The sequence below is a fragment of the Myotis yumanensis genome, unplaced genomic scaffold (genome assembly GCF_028538775.1).
Source record: "Myotis yumanensis isolate MYYU_CA2020_CCGP unplaced genomic scaffold, mMyoYum1.0.hap1 SCAF_13, whole genome shotgun sequence".
In the NCBI taxonomy this organism is placed as follows: Eukaryota; Metazoa; Chordata; class Mammalia; order Chiroptera; family Vespertilionidae; genus Myotis; species Myotis yumanensis.
The window spans coordinates 25,003,718-25,026,898 of record NW_027223764.1 but is presented as its reverse complement, the minus strand read 5'-3'; the positions used below and the strand labels follow the sequence as shown (position 1 = coordinate 25,026,898).

At 36.7% G+C, this 23,181-nt stretch overlaps 1 protein-coding gene across 4 annotated transcripts in view; it reads left to right on the top strand.

Moving 5' to 3' along the window:
- Positions 1-23,181, top strand: part of PCGF5 (polycomb group ring finger 5) — a 111,948-nt gene that overhangs the window by 76,163 nt on the left and 12,604 nt on the right. For 3 of the 4 annotated variants that reach the window (XM_070432721.1, XM_070432719.1, XM_070432720.1), the window contains exons 4-8: positions 3,315-3,370; positions 3,485-3,544; positions 6,023-6,171; positions 12,501-12,599; positions 15,465-15,554. In XM_070432721.1, coding sequence (XP_070288822.1) covers positions 3,315-3,370; positions 3,485-3,544; positions 6,023-6,171; positions 12,501-12,599; positions 15,465-15,554 — 454 coding nt within the window. The remainder of the gene's footprint in view (positions 1-3,314; positions 3,371-3,484; positions 3,545-6,022; positions 6,172-12,500; positions 12,600-15,464; positions 15,555-23,181) is intronic. The other variant, XM_070432722.1, reaches the window with a different exon arrangement.

Genomic DNA, 23,181 nt, shown 5'->3' with positions numbered 1-23,181 from the left:
CTTAAGTATAATCATATATTTTTAAAGCTGGAAGTGGTTTGTAAGATCCTAATCCAAACCCTTTTTTCCAGTTTAGAAAATTGAAATTTACCATGACTTTGCCTAAGGTCTCAGCAAACTCAAATGCCATTTCCCAGCTTCAAGCCAGGTGTCCTTACCACTAAACTTATTTTTTCCCCACTGTTTCTACCATAGCTCTATCACAGATAAACTGTGGGATCTTAGGGAAGTACACATCTAAAAACAGTAGCCTTTTGTAATGTTCATTTCTGTGTGATGTTTGCCATCATTTCATCGAATCTGGATTTGCAAGTCTTAGATTTTAGACTTGTTTTTTCTATTTTAGTGACTGTAGTTGGAGTAATTTATCTACAGATAAATGTCTAGCCCAGTGGTTTTCAAAGCATGGTCCCCAAACTATGAGTCTCTTGTTAGAAATGGCAGTTCTCAGGCCCTACCTCTGACTTGCTAAAAGTAAATATTAGAAGAAACTGGTTGGATTTGAAAGTAGTGCCTCTGGGGTTGTAGGAATCAGGATGAGAAATTACACAGATATATAACTTTGATGAAAATATTAAATTAAGAAGAGAAATGCTACTTTTTAAATATTACCATTAAATGGTCAGGGGAACTTTGTGAACAAGTTAGTATTTGAGTTAAGTCTTGAAGAATAAGGTAACAGTGGTTTGGTTGGAGAGTAGGAAAAGAATAATTGAGCCAGGATAAAGAACATGAGGGAAACAGATTGCAAAAAGACAAGGCATTCTTATGGGAAACTGCATAGGCCTGTTGGCTAGGGAAGAGAGATAAGAATAACACCAGTTATGGTTTGTAGGTTAGACTCAAGTTATAAAAACACTTGAAGCCAGGTGATGGGAAGAAATTGGTTCTTGAGCAAAGCAAATGGTGACTCTCTTCCTTAAGCATTAATTTGATCATTATGAGCATGTCAAGTTAAAGGAAAATAGGTGTATACTGTCCTCTAAGTACTGTGGTAGTTAAGGAAGTACAAGGGTGGGAAGCATGAAAAGACTATATGGGGGAAATATCGAGAAGGAACTGTTGGTGAAGCATAGTGACTTAAATGTGTGAATCAAGGAGTGGGGAGAGGTATGTGCATGTATTAAGATAATTCTTGCATTTTGAGCCTTTGGTCTCATTTCTAAATTTAATTTTTGAAAAGTATGACAGTGATATTCAATGTTTTGTTGGAGGATGGATAAGACAGTATTGACATAGATGAACAAAAGGAGGTGCTTGAGATATTAAGCATCTGTTGGAAATGTGGCACTTAAGCTCAGCAGAGATGTAGTTTGTGTTTGTGTGTGTGAATATATGTAAAAGCTATTAGCTTATATGAGGTCACAAAAGCCTACTGAAAAGGTCAAGAGAGCAGAACATTGGAAAAGAAAAATACTTAGGGACCAAGAAAGAGTAGACAGAAAAAAAAGAAAACCCAATTGTTCTTTCCTGAAAGGAGCAGTTTTAGACAACCCTATCAAACTGCTGCAGAGCAATATAGGAGAAAAATGACTTTAAAAAAGAATTTAAACATATTAAACTTCAATTCTAAAATAATTTTTAAACCTATTTAGTTGGCAGTTATGGATAATTTGGGGAAACATTAGCAAAACACAGTATGTGACAAATAATGTCGATTTTGCTTTCAAAGTTTTTCCAATTGAAAAACAGCTAACAGCTTGATATAAAGGTTGGATTTTTTAAGATGCAAGGAAAGTATAAATGTTTGTAGTTAGAGAAGAGTAATGCTGCTGAAATGCTGCTGAGCAGGATGAAGGTATGAAGAGAGAAAAGGATGTTCTGGGAGCAAGAGAATGAGAGTAAAGAAATGAAAAGGAAGGGTTACACTCTCATCAGGGAAAAACAATGTCAGATAAATATTTACTTTTTTTTTAATCTAGGAAGATAGAACAGTGATGGCGAACCTTTTGAGCTCAGCGTGTCAGCATTTTGAAAAACCCTAACTTAACTCCAGTGCCGTGTCACATATAGAAATTTTTTGATATTTGCAACCATAGTAAAACAAAGACTTATATTTTATTTAAATGCCATTTAACAAAGAAAAATCAACCAAAAAAATGAGTTCCTGTGTCACCTCTGACACGCGTGTCATAGGTTCGCCATCACTGAGATAGAGTGACAAAGTGGTCTAAATTTCTCAGGAGAGAAAAATGGAGACTGTTTCCTTTATAGGAAAGAGCCAGAGTTGTAGTAGAGATTTTGAGAGTGAATATATCAACTATTGCTGCAAAACCAACCACCCTTTAAAAAAAAAAAAAAAAAGGCATTCCTTATTCCTCACAGTTCTGCAGTTCACAGATCTAGGTGTTTCTTCTGGTCTTGGCTGGGCTCGCTCATGGTGCTGCAGTTGACTGGATAGGTAGAACCAGCTCAGATCAGCAGAGCAGCCTCTCAGATTGGGGACGGGTTCAGTGACCTAGTCTGAAATGGCCTTAGCAGGGTTCTCTTATACATGGTGCCTCACCCTCCACACTTGTTCTCATGGTTGGCAGGATTCTGAGAGAGGGGGGGCATACAAAAGCATGTAGTGCCTCTTTAGGCTTGGGCTCAGGACTAAGCACAATGTCATATTTCACGCATATTTCAAGGCCTGCCCATATTCTTGGGGTAGGGAGTTAGAATTCCTCCCTTGATTAAGGGATGGAGTCTGAGTCATGTTCAGTGGGTGTAGATCAGTGGTTCCCACATGGGGTACACGCCCCACAAAGGGAACAATTCGAGAATGAGTTACTAACAGTGAATTTTTTGCATTTCTTAGGTTCTAGGGGCCTCATATACAGCATATAAATATTGTGACATATTTATACATTTCATATCACTTCATATTATTTTTTTAACAATTTCTTAGTGATTTCTTCCTCAGTATTTCGGCTGTCCTGTCATTCTTTTATTTTTCTCTTTCATGGATTCCATGTCCTTTGGAAGCTTGTTTAGACCAAGTTGGTGGCCTTTTAGGCTTCCTCCACATGAACAGGAGTTCACTTTTGAACTCTAAGAATTATGTGTCACAGGGGAGCATGGCCAAAAAAGGTTGGGAACCACTGGTGTGGATGTGGAGAGAGCCGGGGACTAGGACTGCTTTTGTTATCAACCTACCACGTGGGAAAGGCTAGAAATACGTGTGCTCCGCGTGCAGAAGAGTTCGGTGTAGTAGATGTGCTGAAACTGCATGCTCTACATTTGCAATACACCTAAGATAGAGATCCCCAGCTGCTTATGTATTGGATTTTGATATCTTCATTGTTCCTTTATTCTCTTTTCCCCTTTGGAAGGTTGGATAATACATTAGAGGAAATCATATTTAAACTGGTCCCTGGACTACGAGAACGTAAGTTACTCTTTGGCTTCTTGAAGAATTCTGTGTTTTATGAAATCAATATTTCTATTACACATTTCATGACTGTTTCTATTATTTTTATACTTCTTTTTTCTTTTAAATTAGAAGAACTTGAGCGTGAATCTGAGTTTTGGAAGAAAAATAAGCCTCAAGAAAATGGACAAGGTAACTTTTTCTTACGTTTGTATCTGATAGCTTCTCACAAATTAGCTTTCTATAGCTTTGGTCAACTAATATCTCTCTTCAAGTTCAAGTGTCTCCTGTGCAGAATTCATGTACTCTTTTACTTATATTATGAACCTTTCATGTAAAATCATGAGATCACTCCAGTTAAAGGTAATAGGAAATTGAACTTTGGGAAGAGAAAAAGGAGATAAAACAGAAAACCGACTACTGATTCCTTTAGCTCTCCAGCAAATAATGCAAACTGAAGAAAAGAAAGAGCTATAGCCTGCAACTAAACAGTGAGGGATTTTGTTTTAGTTTGTACATTTGAATAGGAGAGGGAACTGAGATGTGGCTGACAGCATAGCAAGGGGATCTTGGAATGAAGTTTTCATAGGTGGAGCTCAGGTGATACTAATTTTTATATATCTGGAACTGAAAAATGTTTCTAGATGCTTTTGCGAGTTTTCCCCATCACCAGTGCTAAGTGTCCAAATTTCTCTTCTGGGTGCCTGGAGACTCAGCAATCAGTACATTTTTAACAATTTTAGCAAAATAATGAACATTACTGAGCAGAGAAAAGGCTTTTGGTAAGTATATAATTCACACAAAGAAAAGAAAAAGTACAACATACCTGAAATTATAAGAAAGTATCCTTTCAGGATTATTTAATATAAGATTGATTTCAAGATGACCTAAGTACCACTGAAATCTTTAAATATGTACATATGTTTTTATAGGCTCATTGTGAGCTCAATTTCCCATCTCTGGCTTTTCCATAAGATCACAGAATTGTCAATTACACATAATAATTAAGATGGGTGAGAAAATTCTCTTTCTCTTTTCATCTATAAAATGAGGATCATAGTTTCTTTAGTTTAACTTCCTGTAGTAGGAGAGGTTTGAGCATTCTAGTTTTGAATGACAGAGAAGATAGCAAGGGATTATTTCTGCTCTATAACAACAAAATAGGCAAGAAACCAGGCCTGAAAATGACTTAACTAAAGGCTTGTTTTACCCAAGTGTAAAGTACAATTTAGATAGTAGTGCTAAAGTAAAAACATAGGTGATACAAAGTTGACTTAAATGTTTGACTACCTTTTCAAGAGGAGTGGTTCCAGGGGATCATCTTCAGAAGCTGTTAGATTTAGTTCAGGGCTCTATGTATCTTATAGGTTGACTTGTGAAGGACTACTGCCTATTTTGTGTTTTTCTCCCTCTCTAAAGAAAGTATTTTGTCTTTAGTTTAGATCAGCGGTTCTCAACCTGTGGGTCGCGACCCCTTTGGCGGTCGAACGACCCTTTCATAGGGGTCGCCTTAGACCATCCTGCATATCAGATATTTACATTACGATTCATAACAGTAGCAACATTACAGTTATGAAGTAGCAACGAAAATAATTTTACGGTTGGGTCACAACATGAGGAACTGTATTTAAAGGGCCAGAAGGTTGAGAACCACTGGTTTAGATGGAGATTTTGGATTTTTTCTTGGAGCTGGGAGTTGGGTTCTTAAAAGGTGATACTGTCTAAGTGGGTTCCACATAAATATGTAGAAGAAAGAATGCAGAAGAGAACCCACTTGCTTTTTATGATACAACCATAATGCTTATACTGTAGTCATTATAGAGGAGCTAACCTGTCTTTTTTTTCCTGGGCTTTTCCATACTGTAATGCTTGGCTGGCTAATTCTTTCCACTGGAAATTTTCCCTAAATCTCTATTTCACCCCACAGTTTAGGTTTATTATCTTTCTTTATGTGGCTGCGTAGTCTATTTTCTCTCTTCCATCCAACTTCTCTGCTTTCTCTACCTGTCTGTTTCTCCTCCTATACCCTGACCACTGTGAGGATGCAGATGATAATTCTAGTTTCAAAATTGTTCTCTCAAACCTAGCACAATGCATATCTAACAGAGTTAAAGGCACTCAGTAAACTATATGTAGGCTGTAAGTATTTCATACGTTAAATACATTTGGATATAATATGAAGTATATTATTCAGATTTCCTTAATGGAGTTTTAACATTTTATAGCTGTAAACATGTTTAAAAAGAATTCATTGAATTCATTTTATTCATTATATTTAACTAATTTTATGAATATCTAATAATTTGAAATTTTGAGAATTTAGAAATGAGTACTCAGTTTTAAATTAGAATATATAGAGAATTTGGAAGTATTTTTATTCTACTTTCTAAGTGATCTAATCACCAATTGCAATTATTTTTGTGACAAAATGTAGCTAGTCCTGAATCTTTCATTTGGATGCCCCAGTGAGCCTAGACATCTTAGGCTATATTAATAAGTCAGTGATGGTTTTTTAAAAATATTTTTAAATGGTCCAGCTGACTCAACAATGAAAAGTATTGAAAGTTTCAGTTATTCTTCAAAGTTGACTTTTGTTTTGATGATTAAATATTGTTGCTTAACTTCAATATCAACTTTGAGTTATATCTGAGTTTTGTTTAAATTGTACAGATGATGCTTCAAAAGTTGACAAACCTAAAGTAGATGAAGAAGGTGATGAAAATCAAGATGATAAAGATTATCACAGAAGTGACCCACAAATTGCTATATGTCTGGATTGTTTACGAAATAACGGACAGTCAGGGGACAATGTAGTAAAGGTGAGTGGACAAGTACAGTTGTATTTTTTACAATTATTTTATTGTAAACCTTTAATAATTTGTTGATGAATTTTCCTGTTTCAAAATTTTTTCTTTCAAAGTTTTTATTAACATAATCAAGTTGAATACCCTTCTAACAGTTCCATGCCTACAAATGAAATGGCCAAGCAATTGCTTACTCCACACACCTGATTTCCAACCCCCACAACTGAACCGTCCTGGGCCAATGCCACCACCTAGTGGTTCATCAGAGAATCACACCACTGATTCTCCTGGCACCTTCTTCTATACCTTTGTTGGGAGTTTATATATTGTTTTTCCTTTTTTAAGTGTGGTAACCAACTCAGATCATTTTATGTTGGGCAATATCTCCAATCTTTTGGTTCACCCTCTTCTAATTTCTTCCTTCATTTTTCTATTTTTATTAGGAACTAAACACTTCTTAATGCTTTTGAATAATATAATTGATTGGTTCTGAAATAAAATTGGTGTCATAAAACGCCTGTGAACTCTTGAAGGCTCCCAGATACTTCCTATAGAATCTCCATTTCTAACCCTGTATCTGTCTACTAATTGAACCTTTTTGTAAAGATCTCTATACTAGAGAGTTTCAGACACCCTACTACTTGCTTTTTTTGTTACAAGGAACTTTTGTTTTTATTATAAAGGTTCACTGCTTTACCGGTTAAATAGATTTTTCTCACTTTGTCCTAGCAAATGTCAGCCCCTGAGAATATTGTAGTCCATGTTTTATTCAAATACCTGTATTCATTGTCTCTTCTTTCACTTATACTGTGTTATTTGTAAGCCAGTGGGTTGAATTTTCACTACTACATTTAATGAAATTTTTCTTTTAAGAAGTTAAAAAATTTTCATCTCCAATTAAGTGTTCCAAGCATCTTGCAACAAAGAATATAGCATACTGAGTCAGTGAATACTAATCTATGTGGATATTAGACAATGAAGATATAAATAAGAAAAAAATTTCACTCAAGGAACTTTGGTGAGGTCTTACACAAATAAACAGTTATAATACAATAATTGATTTAATTATCAATTGAATAAGGCATGTAATAAAGTACAGAAATCTTTAGAGATGTGGCCATTGTACCTATTGACCTTCCCAGGCTTCTCAAGGGCTTTTTATGCTCTCGTGGAGCACCTTTTCTTTTTTTAAGTTTTTTAATGACCTACTTTTCTCTCTCATTGAATCATTCCTATAATCCCCATTTGAGGAGGTTCTTCTTAATAGAGATTTTGATCATCCTTTAGCTCTCTAATACATGAGTTATTATCTTATAGTGAAAATTAAGTCAACATTTTATACATGAATATATTTATAATATAGTAGATTGAATATCTTTTTAAGTAAATGTAAAGGCTACTTTTCTGCAGGATTTCTAGTATGAAAGTAAGTATCCTAGTTGGGAGTTTCCCCAACACCTGAAACTTCAGGTGTTTAAAGACAAATTCATTATACTTTCACCTAATTGTACTCCAAACTTGCAATTTCAGTTATTATTGCCATTTTTCAACCAGTCATACAAGTTCACAACCTTGGAGTCATCTTGGACCTTATACTCTTTCCTTTTAGCCCAGTGGTTCGCGACCCCTTTGGTGGTCTAATGACCCTTTCACAGGGGTCGCCTAAGACCATCCTGCATATCAGATATTTACATTACGATTCATAACAGTAGCAACATTACAGTTATGAAGTAGCAACGAAAATAATTTTATGGTTGGGTCACAACATGAGGAACTGTATTTAAAGGACCAGAAGGTTGAGAAACCACTGCTTTAGCCTGTCATAAATCCTGAAAAATTCCCCATCCTAGCTGCTCACTTTATATGTAATTTTTTTGAAGCAGTCTCTTCAGTGTTTTTTTTTTTTTTGTATCCTTAATTTCTCTCTTATCCATGGTTGAGGCCACACCCTGAATGTGTGTAAGGCAGAGGGTGAAAATCAGAGTCCAGGCCAATATCAGGGTCAGACAGTAAATATTTTAGGCTCTGTGGGCCATATGGTCTCTGTTGCAGCTACTCAACTTACTCATTGTAGCCCTGAAGTAGCCATAGACAATAGTGAATGAACTGGCATGGTTGTATTCCAATAAAACTTTACTTAAGAGGTGGCCAGCCAGATTTGGCTTGAGATCTGTGGTCATAGTTTGCAATCTTTTGACCAATAGAATCAAGTCTTAACTCCTTTCCAATAGCATTCATGGCCTTTAACTAGTCCCTATCTTGGTAAATTTATCTCCCCTTATAGCCATCAGTGAAACTTCCTCTCAAGACAAGTGACTATTGCTTTCTTCATGAGTACCAACATATATGCTGACACTCATACCTGACAAAGGACTTGCATCCAGAATATATAAAGGCTTGTATTAAGATTTAAAACCCTCTAAAACTTTGAACAAGCTTTCCTTTTTGGCATGTTCCTCCCTCTTCTCACCACTTTCCTATGCTTCTGTCAAGACCCAAGCAGAGACCTCTATTCTTTTTGATGCCTTTTTTTTAACCCTAGTGAATCCCTTCTCTGAAATGCTATATAAGCCTTGCATATATCACTCAATTAGAGCTTAGTTTGTAACTTATTAAGTCAGCATTTATTGTGTTCCTTTAGGCAGCAGGCGTTGATGCTGTTTTTATTTTTCCTGGTGGTGTCCTTGAAACATGATTATACCCTTAAAGACAGAGAAACAATGTTTATGCTCCAATATAGCCTCCTCAACCATCTCATTCCTTTGCAGTAGGATGTGATTCTCAAATGTAGTGTTAGAGTAGTTACATGTATAGTTTGCACAGTATGGCTACTGCTTTGCCAATTTAAAAGCCAATGCCAAGAGCAGGAAGGCAGTGAAAATAGTAAAAACCAACCAAAATTTGCTCCTCCATAAAAGCAATGAAAAAACTGGCCAAAACTTATAAAATCAACTTTTTCCAGAATTCTAATAATTAGGCTTGCAGAAGTCATGGAGCATTAATCAAGTAAAATGTCTGACTTTGGGCCATTTTCACATGCACTGGTCCCATTCTCTACTCTCCAGCCCTGTGCCCACTGCAGCCTCTCAGGTACCAAAGGGACAAAACGGAGGTGGAACTCTTCAAAACCTAACCGCCAAATAATTGTCTTTATTTGCTCTCTCTGGTGGTTCCTGAAATACCCCACTTACAAGAGGCTTTGAAAAGCTCTGACATATTCTTGGGATTCTAATAAAAGGGCAAGCACATACACAAGACTGTATACATGCTCAGAAAGACAAATAGGTGTGAAGCTCTGCACAAGGATGTGAAAACTAAGGCAGAATTTTCAACCACCTTATTTAGTGTTGGAAGTGTGGCCCAAAACAAGGACAGAATCCCTCAGCAAAGACTGGGAAACTTATTTTTTCCAAGTGTATAAGGAAATTTTGGTTCAATCAGCCAGTCACTAGATGTAAAGAATACAGGCTTTACAGAATTGGTTTACGTAGGTCAAGAAGAAACAGGCCACAATAATAAACCTGAGGAGTCAGCGGGAATCTGATTTTCCAAGGTTGTCACATAATATTATTTAAATGCTCCGTTTTCAACAAAAAATTGAGACAAGAAAGTATAACACATACACAGTAAAAGAAACCATTATTAGAACCATCCCTGCAGAAGTCCAGACATTGGACTTACTAGGTAATAGATTTTAAATCATTCATTTTAAATATGAGCAAAGAACTAAAAGAAACCATCTCTGAACACCTAAATTAAAGTATAAGAACAATCTCACCAAAATTGAAAATATTAATAAAGAGATAGAAATCATTTTTTTAAATATTCTGGAATTGAGAAATATAGTAACTGAAATGAAAAATGCACTGGAGAGGCTCAAAAGCAAAAAAACAAAAAATAAAGCAGTCATTGAGAAACAGAGGAACAAAAAGACCTAAGGCATTTAAAGTAGAAATAGCAAAATGGCAGATATAAATCCAACCCCATTAGTAATTACATTAAATGGAAATAAATTAATCTCTAGTTAAAGGCAGAGATTGGTAAAATGGATAAAAATTTATGGTACAACTATAGGCTGTCTATAAGAGATTATATATATATATATGAAAGGCTAATATGCTAAGTGTCCCTCCACCTGTCCTACCGGTCGCTATGACACACACTGACCACCAGGGGGCAGATGCTCAACACAGGAGCTGCCAAGCTGCAGTGACTTGGCAGCGGCTGTTCTCAGGTGGCACACCCCAAAACCAGAGAGGAGGGAGCCCGCCGCACAATTCCACCTTCGGCTGTGGGTTATGTTGTTGCTGGGGCACTATCCGCCCCGAATCTAATTTACTGCACACTTGTGTTTGCGTTCCACACCCTGTACAACAGCAACTTTGCAGAGTGCCCTCTTGCACTCCGGGACCCCTGGGGGGATGTCAGAGAGCCGGTTTCAGCCCGATCCCCGCAGGCCAGGCTGAGGGACCCAGCTCACTCCGCAGACACCAAGGAAGGACTGTGGAAGGTTGGCTCCAGGGCATGTCTGGCCTGTCTTGCCCAGTCCTGCCCCATCAGCCACCTTCTAATTAATTTCTTTTCAATGTGCACGAATCTGTGCACCGGGTCACTAGTATAAAGTGTTTCTATAGAGAGAGAATGCATAATTGTTGTATTTTTATTTTCTAAGTGCCTGCAAATTAAATATTAAATTCCAGGTTGGAATTTTGTTAGATTGATGTCAAACTATCATCTATAGAATTGTTTCTGTTGGTCTTTGCTAGGAAATGTTTTCCTGGCAATACATTTGCTAAGAAATACATATTGACTGTATAAGTCTACTTTTTTCTTTTTTAATATATTTTACTTTTTTTTTTTTTACAGAGAGGAAGGGAGAGGGATAGAGTGTTAGAAACATCGATGAGAGAAAAACATCGATCAGCTGCCTCTTGCACACCCCCTACTGGGGATATGCCCGCAACCAAGGTACAGGCCCTTGTCCGGAATCGAACCTGGGACCCTTCAGTTCACAGGCCGATGCTCTAGTCTGTCCACTGAGCCAAACCAGTTAGGGCATGGATAAGTCTGCTTTTGACTTCGTGGATTTAAGAACATTTTCAAGCCCGGCTGGGATGGCTTAGTGGTTGAGTATCAACCTATGAACCAGGAAGTTCCGGTTCAATTCCAGATCAGGGCACATGCCCAGGTTGCAAGCTCCATCCCCTATGGGGGGGCGGGGGGAGCATGCAGGAGGCAGCAGATCAATGATTCTTTCTCCCTCTCCTTTGCTCTCTGAAATCAATTTTTAAAAAAGAACATTTTAAAATTGTCTACCTAATTTTCTATACATATAAGTAGAAGTAATACTTTATATCTTTAAAAGATCCAGTTGCTGGGTTTTGTGTGTTTTAGTATTGATATTTTCTAAGGTTTGGGGATGTAAGTTTGTTTTACACATTCGTTCATGGTTATGTCTACATCATCATTTTATTTTATTTTTTTAAAATATATTTTATTGTTTTTTTACAGAGAGGAAGGGATAGGAATAGAGAGTTAGAAACATTGATGAGAGAGAAACATCGACAAGCTGCCTCCTGCACACTCCCTACTGGGGATGTGCCCGCAACCAAGGTACATGCCCTTGGCCGGAATCGAACATGGGACCCTTGAGTTCGCAGGCCAACGCTCTATCCACTGAGCCAAACCCGTTAGGGCTACATCATCATTTTAATTCATTTCCAGTTTGGGTGTTCATTCTGGATTGGTTCTTATATTTCAGTGATAAAATGAGAAAAATCAAAGCACATAGAACATTGTTTTTTCAGTAAAGTATTGCCACAGCCCATCAGACACTGACTGGGTGTCCATTCCACATGACTTGGTTGCTGGGGCTCTTGTGGATTAACTGGCCTCTCTCTATTCACCCCTAGGGCTCCATAGAGCCCCATTTGAAGTCAGTGCTCCTTTTTAAAATGTCCCTAATGCTTTCAGAAGCAATATGTACATGCTTTTTATGACCTTTCTTTCAATTAAACTAATGATCTGTTCTTTACCAAAATGTCTAGAGGTATGCAGATTATCTACTTGCCAGGATTTTCTTAGTACACACATTCTCGAAGAATATCATGTATCTAAGAATTAGGAACGCTTAAAAAAAAAAAAATTAAGAGTTTTTTGAGCCAAACTGATGACATGTAGGGAAGCAAGATGTCCCAGGAACATTTTTACTCACAAGTACTAAAGAGCTGTGAACTGAAACATTTTCAGAATACATTTTGAAAATACTCGAAGTGGAAATGACATCTGTGGTTTCTTTATAAACAAGGTAGAATATTTTAATTAGTAATCTTTATTTCCTATAGGGTTTAATGAAGAAATTCATTCGATGTTCTACACGTGTAACCGTGGGAACTATTAAAAAATTTCTAAGTTTAAAACTAAAACTTCCAAGTTCATATGAGGTAAGTTAATAATCTAACCTTGATCATTTTGATAATTCTGATCTGAAGTGAAAATTAACTGAAAATACATTTAAATTAAAATTTGTGGAAACTTTGATTATTTTCACATTAAAAAATTCTTATAATGCAATATTCTATTTATGTAATCTGTATTTTTAAAATTTAACATCCTGACTAAAACATGATAGTAATACATTTAATGTTTTATAATTAGAGGCAATATTTAAATAACATTAAGTATTCTCAAAATAAATATCCAAGTTAAATGGATTGTTTTTATGCAGCATGCTTTAGTTAGTGTGTGTCTTTGTGTTTTTTATTTTTAATCAGACATTTGATTTTTACCAATTCTTCATAGACTTATTTCTTAGAATGTGAAACATTGTCAAAGGGATTTTGTAAATAATGTTTCTCTAATTTCATGGTGCGTAGAAGAGGTAGTGTTTAGCACCAGGTGAAAGCTAGTATTTTAGTGTTGTATCTGCATATATGCAGTTTAACAGTTTTTTACAGGAGAGATAAATTGCCCTCATATTGATCCCAGCACAGCTGGTAAAGTGTTCAATGTTTAGAGAATGTTTGTGATCCTAGGAGTGTGGCTATAAATAAGGGAACAAAGCTGCTATTTTTCACCTGCCCAAATGGCAGTCTTCAACTTTTAATGACCTCTTCCTCCCCTTTGGTTTCTGATAGTAGCATCAAAAAGCTACAGACCAAGCCTAGTTTCCTATATGAACAAAGACATCAAAGGCAACAGGTTTTCCTTATGGACGGTAACATTAACATGAACAGTCATCACAGCAGAAATAAAATAGGATTTGAACATAGGCATTGATAGGGATTAAATCTCTATCTTGAGGAAGCCTCCGATCCTGAACTTTTATTTTATTTTATAGAAAGGGAGAGTGATTAATTTTGAAAATTCTCTCAAATGACTGATTGATCTAGGGATTAAAAATTATTATGGTTTGGTTCTACAAATATTAAAAAAATTTCCAGTAACATCAATGTTTACATTAGGGGAAAAAATGTGAGAGTTAAAGCCCTATGTACTTGGTAAAAGTTAAGAGGTAATAACAATTTATAGATACAACAACAGTGAAAATAAAAATTGTATTTTATGCTTTGGTTTTGTACTTTATTTCCCTCTTGCAAGGTACCACGTGCAGTTCTATTTCCTTACTTTTAAGTGTGACTCATTGAGTTATTTTCTAGTTTTCAGGAAGCTGTTAGAGCTGAGAGAACTGTTATTCTCCTATGGCCTTGCTGCTGGCACATACACTGCTCTGTAGGAGAGGACGGAAGGGGAAGAGACAGTGTGCTGACAGCTCCTTGTCTATCTCAGTGCAAAGGACTTTTCCTAGGATTTTCAGAAATATTTACTGCCCCCCCCCCCATTACTTTGCTGTCCAACATGCAGGGGGATGACTTAATGAAGTATCTGACAGCTGAAGATTCTGTAACAGCATTATTAATTGGGCAGGATAGCTTAGTTGTTAATTAACAATAGAAGCAGTATATCTGGTTAAGAATAGCGTCCTAAGTAAGTCCCTTTACTTCTTTGCTTATGAATTTATTTTACAGTCTAGATAAAATGAAAGTATTATCTTGTTCTTTTAAACATAAAATGATATCTGAAAAACATTTGGAGCTCCATATAAGTCACCATAAATCATCAAAAAATCAATATATTTTAGCTAATAATTTGCCTAATACAATTAGAACCATACTCATTTTAAAGTTCAAAACTATTCGCTGTCTAGCCAAACCATTATTTTAAACCCATTTTTCTTCTCCCTTTCCATCCTTTAAATTAGATTCTGTCAGTTTACTTTTAATAGCTAGAGAACCAAAATGTTTCATTTATAGAGACTTATGATAAACATTTAATTGTGCTTTGCTGAGTTAGCATAGTCACAGTTCTTACAGACTTCTTAAGTATTTGGGGTTGTTTGGTTCTTGCAACACTAAAGCAAAGGTGAGCATTGAAAAGTACAACCCTTTTTTGAAGTTTCATGCAAGGTGAGGAGAGAGACCTGTAAGTATGAATGCAAGTGATCAACTGAGCAGAGCAGAGAAGCCACGAGCCATAGGAGACACAGGCCAGTGGCATGGTCCTAACTGTGCTGTCAATTAGCTACAGTAATTACTCAAAATTCTGAGATGCCTTGAAAGGCCCATAAATCACGCATCCACGTTCATTCATTTAACCCAGTGGTTCTCAACCTTCCTAATGCCGCGACCCTTTAATACAGTTCCTCATGTGTGGTGACCCCCAACCATAAAATTATTTTTGTTGCTACTTCATAACTGTAATTTTGCTACTGTTATGAATCGTAATGTAAATATCTGATATGCAGGATGTATTTTCAGGGGTTGCGACTCACAGGTTGAGAACCGCTGAACCTCTTTGAATACAAACTCATGAGAGGAAAGTAACTCCTTCAAATCTTGGGTTGTGAAGGTAAAAGGATTCTGAAAGATGAGTCTATAAGGCAAACCTCTGTGAGGAACTAAGGTTTCCACAGTTTCTTATTTTGTAAGAGGCAGTCACAGAAATATGTCTCAAATCTCAAAGGTTGCACAGACATGGACTAAGAAACTCTACATTGCATTTCAAAAGTATGTGTATGAACTTGAGATACAGGTTAGTAGGACAAGACAAACAGTGCTTCATGGTACTTATGTCTGAATAAATACTTATGAGATGGATCAGTGCTTTTAATAAAAATAGTGTTCTTTTTAAATAAATGGATAATACTTCTGTTTTATAATAACTATTTCAATCTTTTTTGAAATTTGAAAACATGTAAAACACATATTTTCAAAATTACATATGTTAATGGGTCTGTATTCTTTTTAAAGTTGGATGTGCTGTGCAATGGTGAAATTATGGGGAAGGATCACACTATGGAATTCATCTATATGACAAGATGGCGACTAAGAGGCGAAAACGTAAATTGCTTTTATATTTATCTATGTTTATATTTAGTTATATACCATTATGTTACTCAAATTTAACAGTATTACTAGTACTTAGAAACTCAAAGAACAAACTAGCTTGGGGAAGAGAAAAAAATGGGTTGCTCTTACTGTTTCTTTCAACTACTCCATGATAATTAGTCCCAAGTACAAGACCAGGGTCTGTGTTAAATGTAGTTGTGTTGTATCAAGGTGAGTTTAAAACCCCATCTAAGTATGTTCAGAGCTCTGCTAACCTCAAGACAGAGAAGATGGCACTCACATTTTTTACATAGCTGTATGGAGTGGGGGTAAGTTCTGCCCTGTTAATACGTTTAATGGCTGATAAGATATTTTTTGGTCATGGTAGAGAAGGCAGCTGGAGTATAATGTAGATAATTTTTTTTCAGGTACCTTTAGTGAAGTATAAAATTAGACTGAAGAGTAAGTGAGTTTGCAGTGGCTTCTGATGCCAGGTTAGATTATTGTGCCTTGGGCCCTAGGCAATATAAGAAGAAATGATTAAAAGGAGAAAAATTAAGAAAATAAAAAAAACTTAAAAGGAGAACTTTATATTTTGGACTGTATCTTTGATTAGGGTTAATTAGAAGGTTCAAGCACATCTTATCTGAGTTGTATGTAACAGTATTAGGGACATTTTAGGGACTAGGGATTATAAGGCTGATATATAACAGTAAAGAATATAGTAGTAATGCTAACAGAAATTCTCTTTATAATCTGATCACATGAATAAATATTACGACTGACTAGAAGGTTAGACTAAATGACCTCCATTTAGACCTTAAGATTTTATGGTGTTTAGGGTACAAAATGTCATGTTTTTAAACTCTGTGTAATTTTAACCTTTCTATAAGCTAGGTTTTATTATATATTTTTTTTTTAATTAAATCTTTATTGTTCAGATTATTACATTAGTTACTCTTTTTTCCCACCATAACTCCCCTCCACCCAGTTCCAACCCCACCCTCTGCCCTCACTCCCCACCCACTGTCCTCATCCATAGGTGCACGATTGTTGTCTAATCTCTTCACTCACCCCCACACCCCTTTCTCGCCCCCCCCCCAAGAATAGTCAGTCCATTCCCTTTCTATGTCCCTGATTCTATTACAATCACCAGTTCATCAGATTATTTATTCACTTGATTTTTAGATTCACTTGTTGATAGATGTGTATTTGTTGTTCATAATTTGTATCTTTACCTTTTTCTTCTTCTTCCTCTTCTTACAGGATACCTTTCAGCATTTCATATAATACTGGTTTGGTGGTGATGAACTCCTTTAGCTTTTTCTTATCTGTGAAGCTCTTTATCTGGCCTTCACTTCTGAATGATAGCTTTGCTGGATAAAGTAGTCTTGGTTGTAGGTTCTTGGTATTCATCACTTTGAATATTTCTTGCCATTCCCTTCTGGCCTGCAAAGTTTCTGTTGAGAAATCAGCTGACAGTCGTATGGGTACTCCCTTGTAGGTAACTGATTTTCTTTCTCTTGCTGCTTTTAGGATTCTCTCTTTGTCTTTTGCTCTTGGCATTTTAATTATGATGTGTCTTGGTGTGGTCCTCTTTGGATTCCTTTTGTTTGGGGTTCTCTGCGCTTCCTGGACTTGGAAGTCTATTCCTTTCACCAGGTAGGGGAAGTTTTCTGTCATTATTTCTTCAAATAGGTTTTCAATATCTTGCTCTCTCTCATCTTCTGGCACCCCTATAATTCGGATGTTGGTACGCTTGAAGCTGTCCCAGAGGCTCCTTACACTATCTTCATATTTTCGGATTCTTTTTTCATTTTGCTTTTCCGGTTGGGTGTTTTTTGCTTCTTCGTATTTCAAATCTTTGACTTGATCCTTGCGACCCTCTGGTCTGCTGTTGGGAGTCTGTATAATATTCTTTATTTCAGTCAGTGTATGCTTAATTTCTAGTTGGTCCTTTATCACAACATCGAGGGTCTCATTAGATTTCTTGAGGATCTCACTACATTTATCGGCGGTCTTACCAGTCTTTTCGAGGGCTTCTAAACAGTTCTTTAAAGACCTTAAAAGTGTGGTTTTGAACTCTATATCCAACAGTTTGCTTTCCTCCAATTCTGTCGTTTGTGTCCTGTTTCTTTGTCTCGGCATTTTTTTATGCTTTGCTGTGTCGATAGAGTGCCTTTCTGTGCTAAGTGTCCCAATTACCTAAGGTAGACACTCTTGGTGCACCCCCTTGTGGGCTTTGTGCACAGTCTTGTTGTGGTTAAGCCTTGATTGTTGTAGTTATCACTGTGAGGAATTGACCTCCAGGTTAATTGGCTGTGAGAATCAGCTGTGTCTGCGGTGGGAGAACTTCTGTGCTGGAGACACCCCTCTGGGGCTAGACTTGCTTCAATGGGGCTTTGGTGCTCACTCAGGTTTTATTATATTTTTAATATGTTTTTATTTCAGAGAGGAAGGGAGAGAGAGCTAGAAACATCAATGATGAGAATCAATGATCGGCTGCCTCCTGCACACCCCCTACTGGGGATCAAGCCTGAGACCTGGAATTGAGCCCTGACCAGGAATCCAACTGTGACCTCTTGGTTCATGGGTCGACATTCAACCACTGAGCCACACCTGCCAGGCTATTATATTTTCTCATGAAAATATAAATTAACTATAAAAACAATCACATAATTAATAAATGTAACCTCACACAAAGGTAGATAATATAAAATCTGATATAATGAGGGTTGCCATTATAGTTTAAAAACATAACCTATAGTGAATGTCAACATCTGTGGAACTTCTGTGAAACAAACCTCAAAATATATTCTTTATGTGTCATTCAATGGGTAGGATATTTGGCTATTTTTAAGAAGAAATATGTCTTGATATGATACAATAAATGAAGCACCTAGCTTCTTAGTCACAATTTTTTTTTTCTATTTGAGTCTCACTTGGGTAAAGCCTTCCTTGTGAGGCTGAATTCTCATGACCAGGAGAGAAAATACATTCTAGTACTAGTCACCAACTAGTTGTTGCTCTTGAATAACTCATTAAACCTTTCTGGGATTTTTAAAGAAAATAAAAATCTGATTATATTTGGTAAATTACTACTTGCCCTTATATGACATTTCCTAGTTTTTAAATGGTTGTGCATACATCACCCTCACTTAATGCTTCCAGTTCCAAGCACAGATTATAGAGACAGTCCATTCTCTCTTCCCCAGCTCTGTTGGGGCCTACATATGGTGATATTGCATATAATATTAATATTGTATTGATATAATTTTAGCTTCCTTTGATAATTCTTTGGACATTTCAATGTGTGCTTGAAACCATCATGATGAATAGGTTTGCCTTAAGGTTGAAGAGATGTAAATAGTCATCCACCACAAGATCTCTGCTAGCACTCACTGTCCTTCATGAGATCCCTTCCCAAAGGTCACCCACACTGCCAGTTATTTCAAGGTCAAAGCATGAAAGCTAATTCATAAAAATTGTTATTAATAGACTCTAAGTTCAATCGGTCTTTGCTACAATTAGGTTTTTGACTACACGTTTCTGAATAGTTCGAAGTTCTTAGTTATTTAAGGCATACTTTAATAAAAGGTGGTTCAAATAGTGGTTCAGTATCATGATTTTTCATTCACATAAAAACAAAACCTGCCGAAACCGGTTTGGCTCAGTGGATAGAGCGTCGGCCTGCGGACTGAAAGGTCCCAGGTTCGATTCCGGTCAAGGGCATGTACCTGGGTTGCGGGCACATCCCCAGTGGGGAGTGTGCAGGAGGCAGCTGATTGATGTTTCTCTCTCATTGATGTTTCTAACTCTCTCTCTCCCTTCCTCTCTGTAGAAAATCAATAAAATATATTTAAAAAAAAAAACCAATAGAGAACTTACCACATTTTATAATTAGTGCAACAGTAAATTATTAGCCTGTTTCATTTTTCAGTGTGATAAACCTGCTTTTGTTTGATCCCCTCCTTCAGCCTGTTTCTCCCTTAGTCTTCACAATCTCAGTAGTTCCCTTTTGGTCTCTCTGACCAAAATCCCTGAAGTCAGTCCTGGTTAGTTTCTTTCTCTTCTGTTCATCCTTAGCAAACTTTGTGACCTATGCAGTATACAACAAAGTCACAATCCCATTATGTCTTACCACCTCCACTGTACAACTCTGGTCCAGGCCCCTGGCCCCATCCAGAACTTCTACCTAAGTCTCCTACCCCCTCCCCAACCCCACCCCCATCTTTGTCCAGTAGAGCAGCTGGAAAAATCCTCTTAAAACAAGTTAGAACATGTCACTTCTCTGCTTTGAGCTCTCCAGTAACATCCAGTAGCATGTAGACAAAAGCCAGAATCCTTCCAGGAACCTATAGATACAGACCCCACGTGATTTTCCTAGACATGTCTCTGATCTTACCTTCTCTTCCTCTCCCTCTGGCTCCCCCACACTCAGCCTCACTGGCCCGTTTCCTATAATGTACCAGGCTTGCTCCGGCTCCCCAGTGTTCACCTAACTTGTTCCCTTTACCCCTTCGCTCAAAGAATTTTGCTTCTCTACCTTCTCAGTGAGGCCTCTGACTCCGACACTCTAAATCCTTTTTTATGCCTTATTATTCTCCATAGTATCCCATCACTATCTGAAATCCTGTCTCTTGTTTATGGTTTCTTAAAATATATCCGAGGGCAGGGCTTGTCTCTGTTCACTGCTAGGTCTAAGCACCAGGAGCATTGCCTAATACAGATACACAGCTCATATTTGTTTAAAGAGGAAACTGAATAAAAATTTTTCTTGTATAAGGTTAATAGTTATGTAAAATATACCCTAAAGATCATTCTATTTATTTGAATCTCAATTTCCCAATTGTTTTTTGTTAAATTTTAAATATTTTACTTGTTCCAATTAATTGTGAGTTATAATAGTAATTGATGAATTCTGACCTTTGAAATGAATGGACAAATTATCAATAAAACAATCATTTCTTTTTTAAAAAAATATATTTTTATTGATTTCAGAGAGGAAGGGAGAGGGAGAGAGTGATAGAAACATCAATGATGAGAATCATTGATCGGATGCCTTCTGCACGCCCCCTACTGGTGACTGAACCCGCAACATGAACATGTGCCCTTGACTGGAATCAAACCTGGGACCCTTCAGTCTGCAGGCTGATGCTCTATCCACTGAGCCAAACCGGCTAGGGCTAAACAATCATTTCTTGATTAAATCCCTATTAGCCTTTTCCATCTCTACCTTCCATTGCCAGCCAGCAAGATGCCAGGATGTCTGAAAGCTTGCAGTACTTTACCTGCTGGCATTGCTAACTCACTCTGCCTTGGGCTGGGATCAGCTTATTTTCTAAACCAGTGATGGCGAACATTTTTTTGGTTGATTTTTCTTTGTTAAATGGCATTTAAATATATAAAATAAATATCAAAAATATAAATCTTTGTTTTACTATGGTTGCAAAAATAAAAAAATTTCTATATGTGACATGGCACCAGAGTTAAGTTAGGGTTTTTCAAAATGCTGACACGCTGAGCTCAAAAGGTTCGCCATCACTGTTCTAAACTATTGTCTACCTTGTGGTTCCTTCACTTGCTTCTAGTACATTTTTATTGTTTTATATTTTTTTATACTTTTTTTAGTACATTTTTATATTAAACTTTTTAATCCACCTGGGATTTGTTTAATTACACACACATACCTACAACAAAACTAAGACTCTTATTGACCTCTAGGACCTCTTTTTGTATTCTGGATACTAACCATTTATATATGTTGAAGCTGTTTCTTCCCAGTTATGTCCTGGTTTCTAGTTTTGCCTCCGTTTTTTAAGCCTTAAAATTTGGGTAATGCTACCTATCTCAAAAATTTTAGTGAGAATGCGATAGTATAAAGTACTTAGCAGTGTGCCTAGCATACTATGTTAGTTATTTTATTAATAGCTTATGTTAGCTTTTATTATTATAAGTCTCTCTTCCTATACTTGGTCTCATCTGAGAGCTCACTGTTAATATCTCTTTCTGTTCAAGCCTTCGCTTTCATCATGAACTCATGTTCTTCCTGATCACCTCTTGGGAGGGTTTAGTGCCCACTCTCAGGACAGCCCGTCTTTCTCAGATGGTCCTGGTCAGTTTTATCTTCCAGCAGCCTCTGCTAGTCCATACCTAAAGTTACTACACCATGTTTACCTTGCTTTGCTTTATTTGAATTCTCAAGCAGTTTTAGAAAAAGCAAACATCTATCTGGACTAATACCAGAGAGATTAATGGAGGGAAATAGTCAGGGAAACTGCCTCTTTCCACTTCATTTACTCTCATTAAGTGCTATTTGGGACTTGTGTAGTTAGTCCAAATCTGATAGGTAGAGCTTAAAAACTCTTTTTTTTTTTCTTTTTGTTAATCCTCACCGGAGGATATTTTTTAGAGAGAGTGGAAGGGAGGGGAGAGACAGAGAGAAACATCTATGTGAGAGAAACACATTGATTGGTTGCCTCCCACATGAGCCCTGACCAGGGCCAGGGGTCGGATCAACCTGCAACTGAGGTACGTGCCCTTGACTGGATTCTAACCTGGGACCCTTCAGTCCTCAGGCTGCTGAGCCAATCCGGCCAGGGTGAGCTTGAAGACTCTTGAGAAAGGGGAAGGTTGCCAAGGACAGCAGTGCTGGGCATATACAGTGATGGCGAACCTTTTGAGCTCGGCGTGTCAGCATTTTGAAAAACCCTAACTTAACTCTGGTGCCATGTCACATATAGAAATTTTTTTATATTTGCAACCATAGTAAAACAAAGATTTATATTTTTGATATTTATTTTATATATTTAAATGCCATTTAACAAAGAAAAATCAAAAAAATGAGTTCGCGTGTCACCTCTGACACGCGTGTCATAGGTTCGCCATCACTGTCTTAGGACATGTTAATGAGCCCTAACAGAAATGCAAAGACTAACTTTTAGGGGGGAACTTGCTAAAGTCTTTGGGGAAATGGAAAATTTCTAAAATTTTATTTTAAAGGCTGTCAATATATTTGTTTTAATTATTGCTTACTTAAGTGTTCTTTCAAAGTATATATTTTTAAAAGCCGTTCTGGGATGTTAGATTTCTCCTGGTTAATTTATATCTTTCATTTTTATTTTTTTTTTTTTTTTCATTTTGAATAGGCATGCAATATTGAATTCACATATGCATAATGTTGAAAAATCATTATTAAATGATTCTTTTAAAATATGAATGATTAAACTCTAAAATGAGTTTACAAATGCATTTACTCAATAGTTTTAAAATATGTTCATTTATTGATTTACTCATAAAACATTTTTTGAGTGGCTGCTGTGGGCCTTAGCTATTAATATTGCAAATGTAAATAAGATAGAGACACAAGGAGTTCACCATCCGATGTTATTAAAATATATATGGAGACTAAGAATCTAACCTGCTAACAATATAAGGAACCAAATTTAAAACAGAAAATGGATCCCTTACAGGTTGAGGCAAATTTCATGCCCCTGTCAGAGCTCTGATATCCTTAAAAGTGATGCTTTTAAGAGGTAGTTGAGGAGGAGACCTACGAGATTAATCGTAAGACGGGACAGATGGAGGGTTTTCCCAGGCATTAGTATTTGAAGAGGAGATGGAAAGGATGGGTAAAACA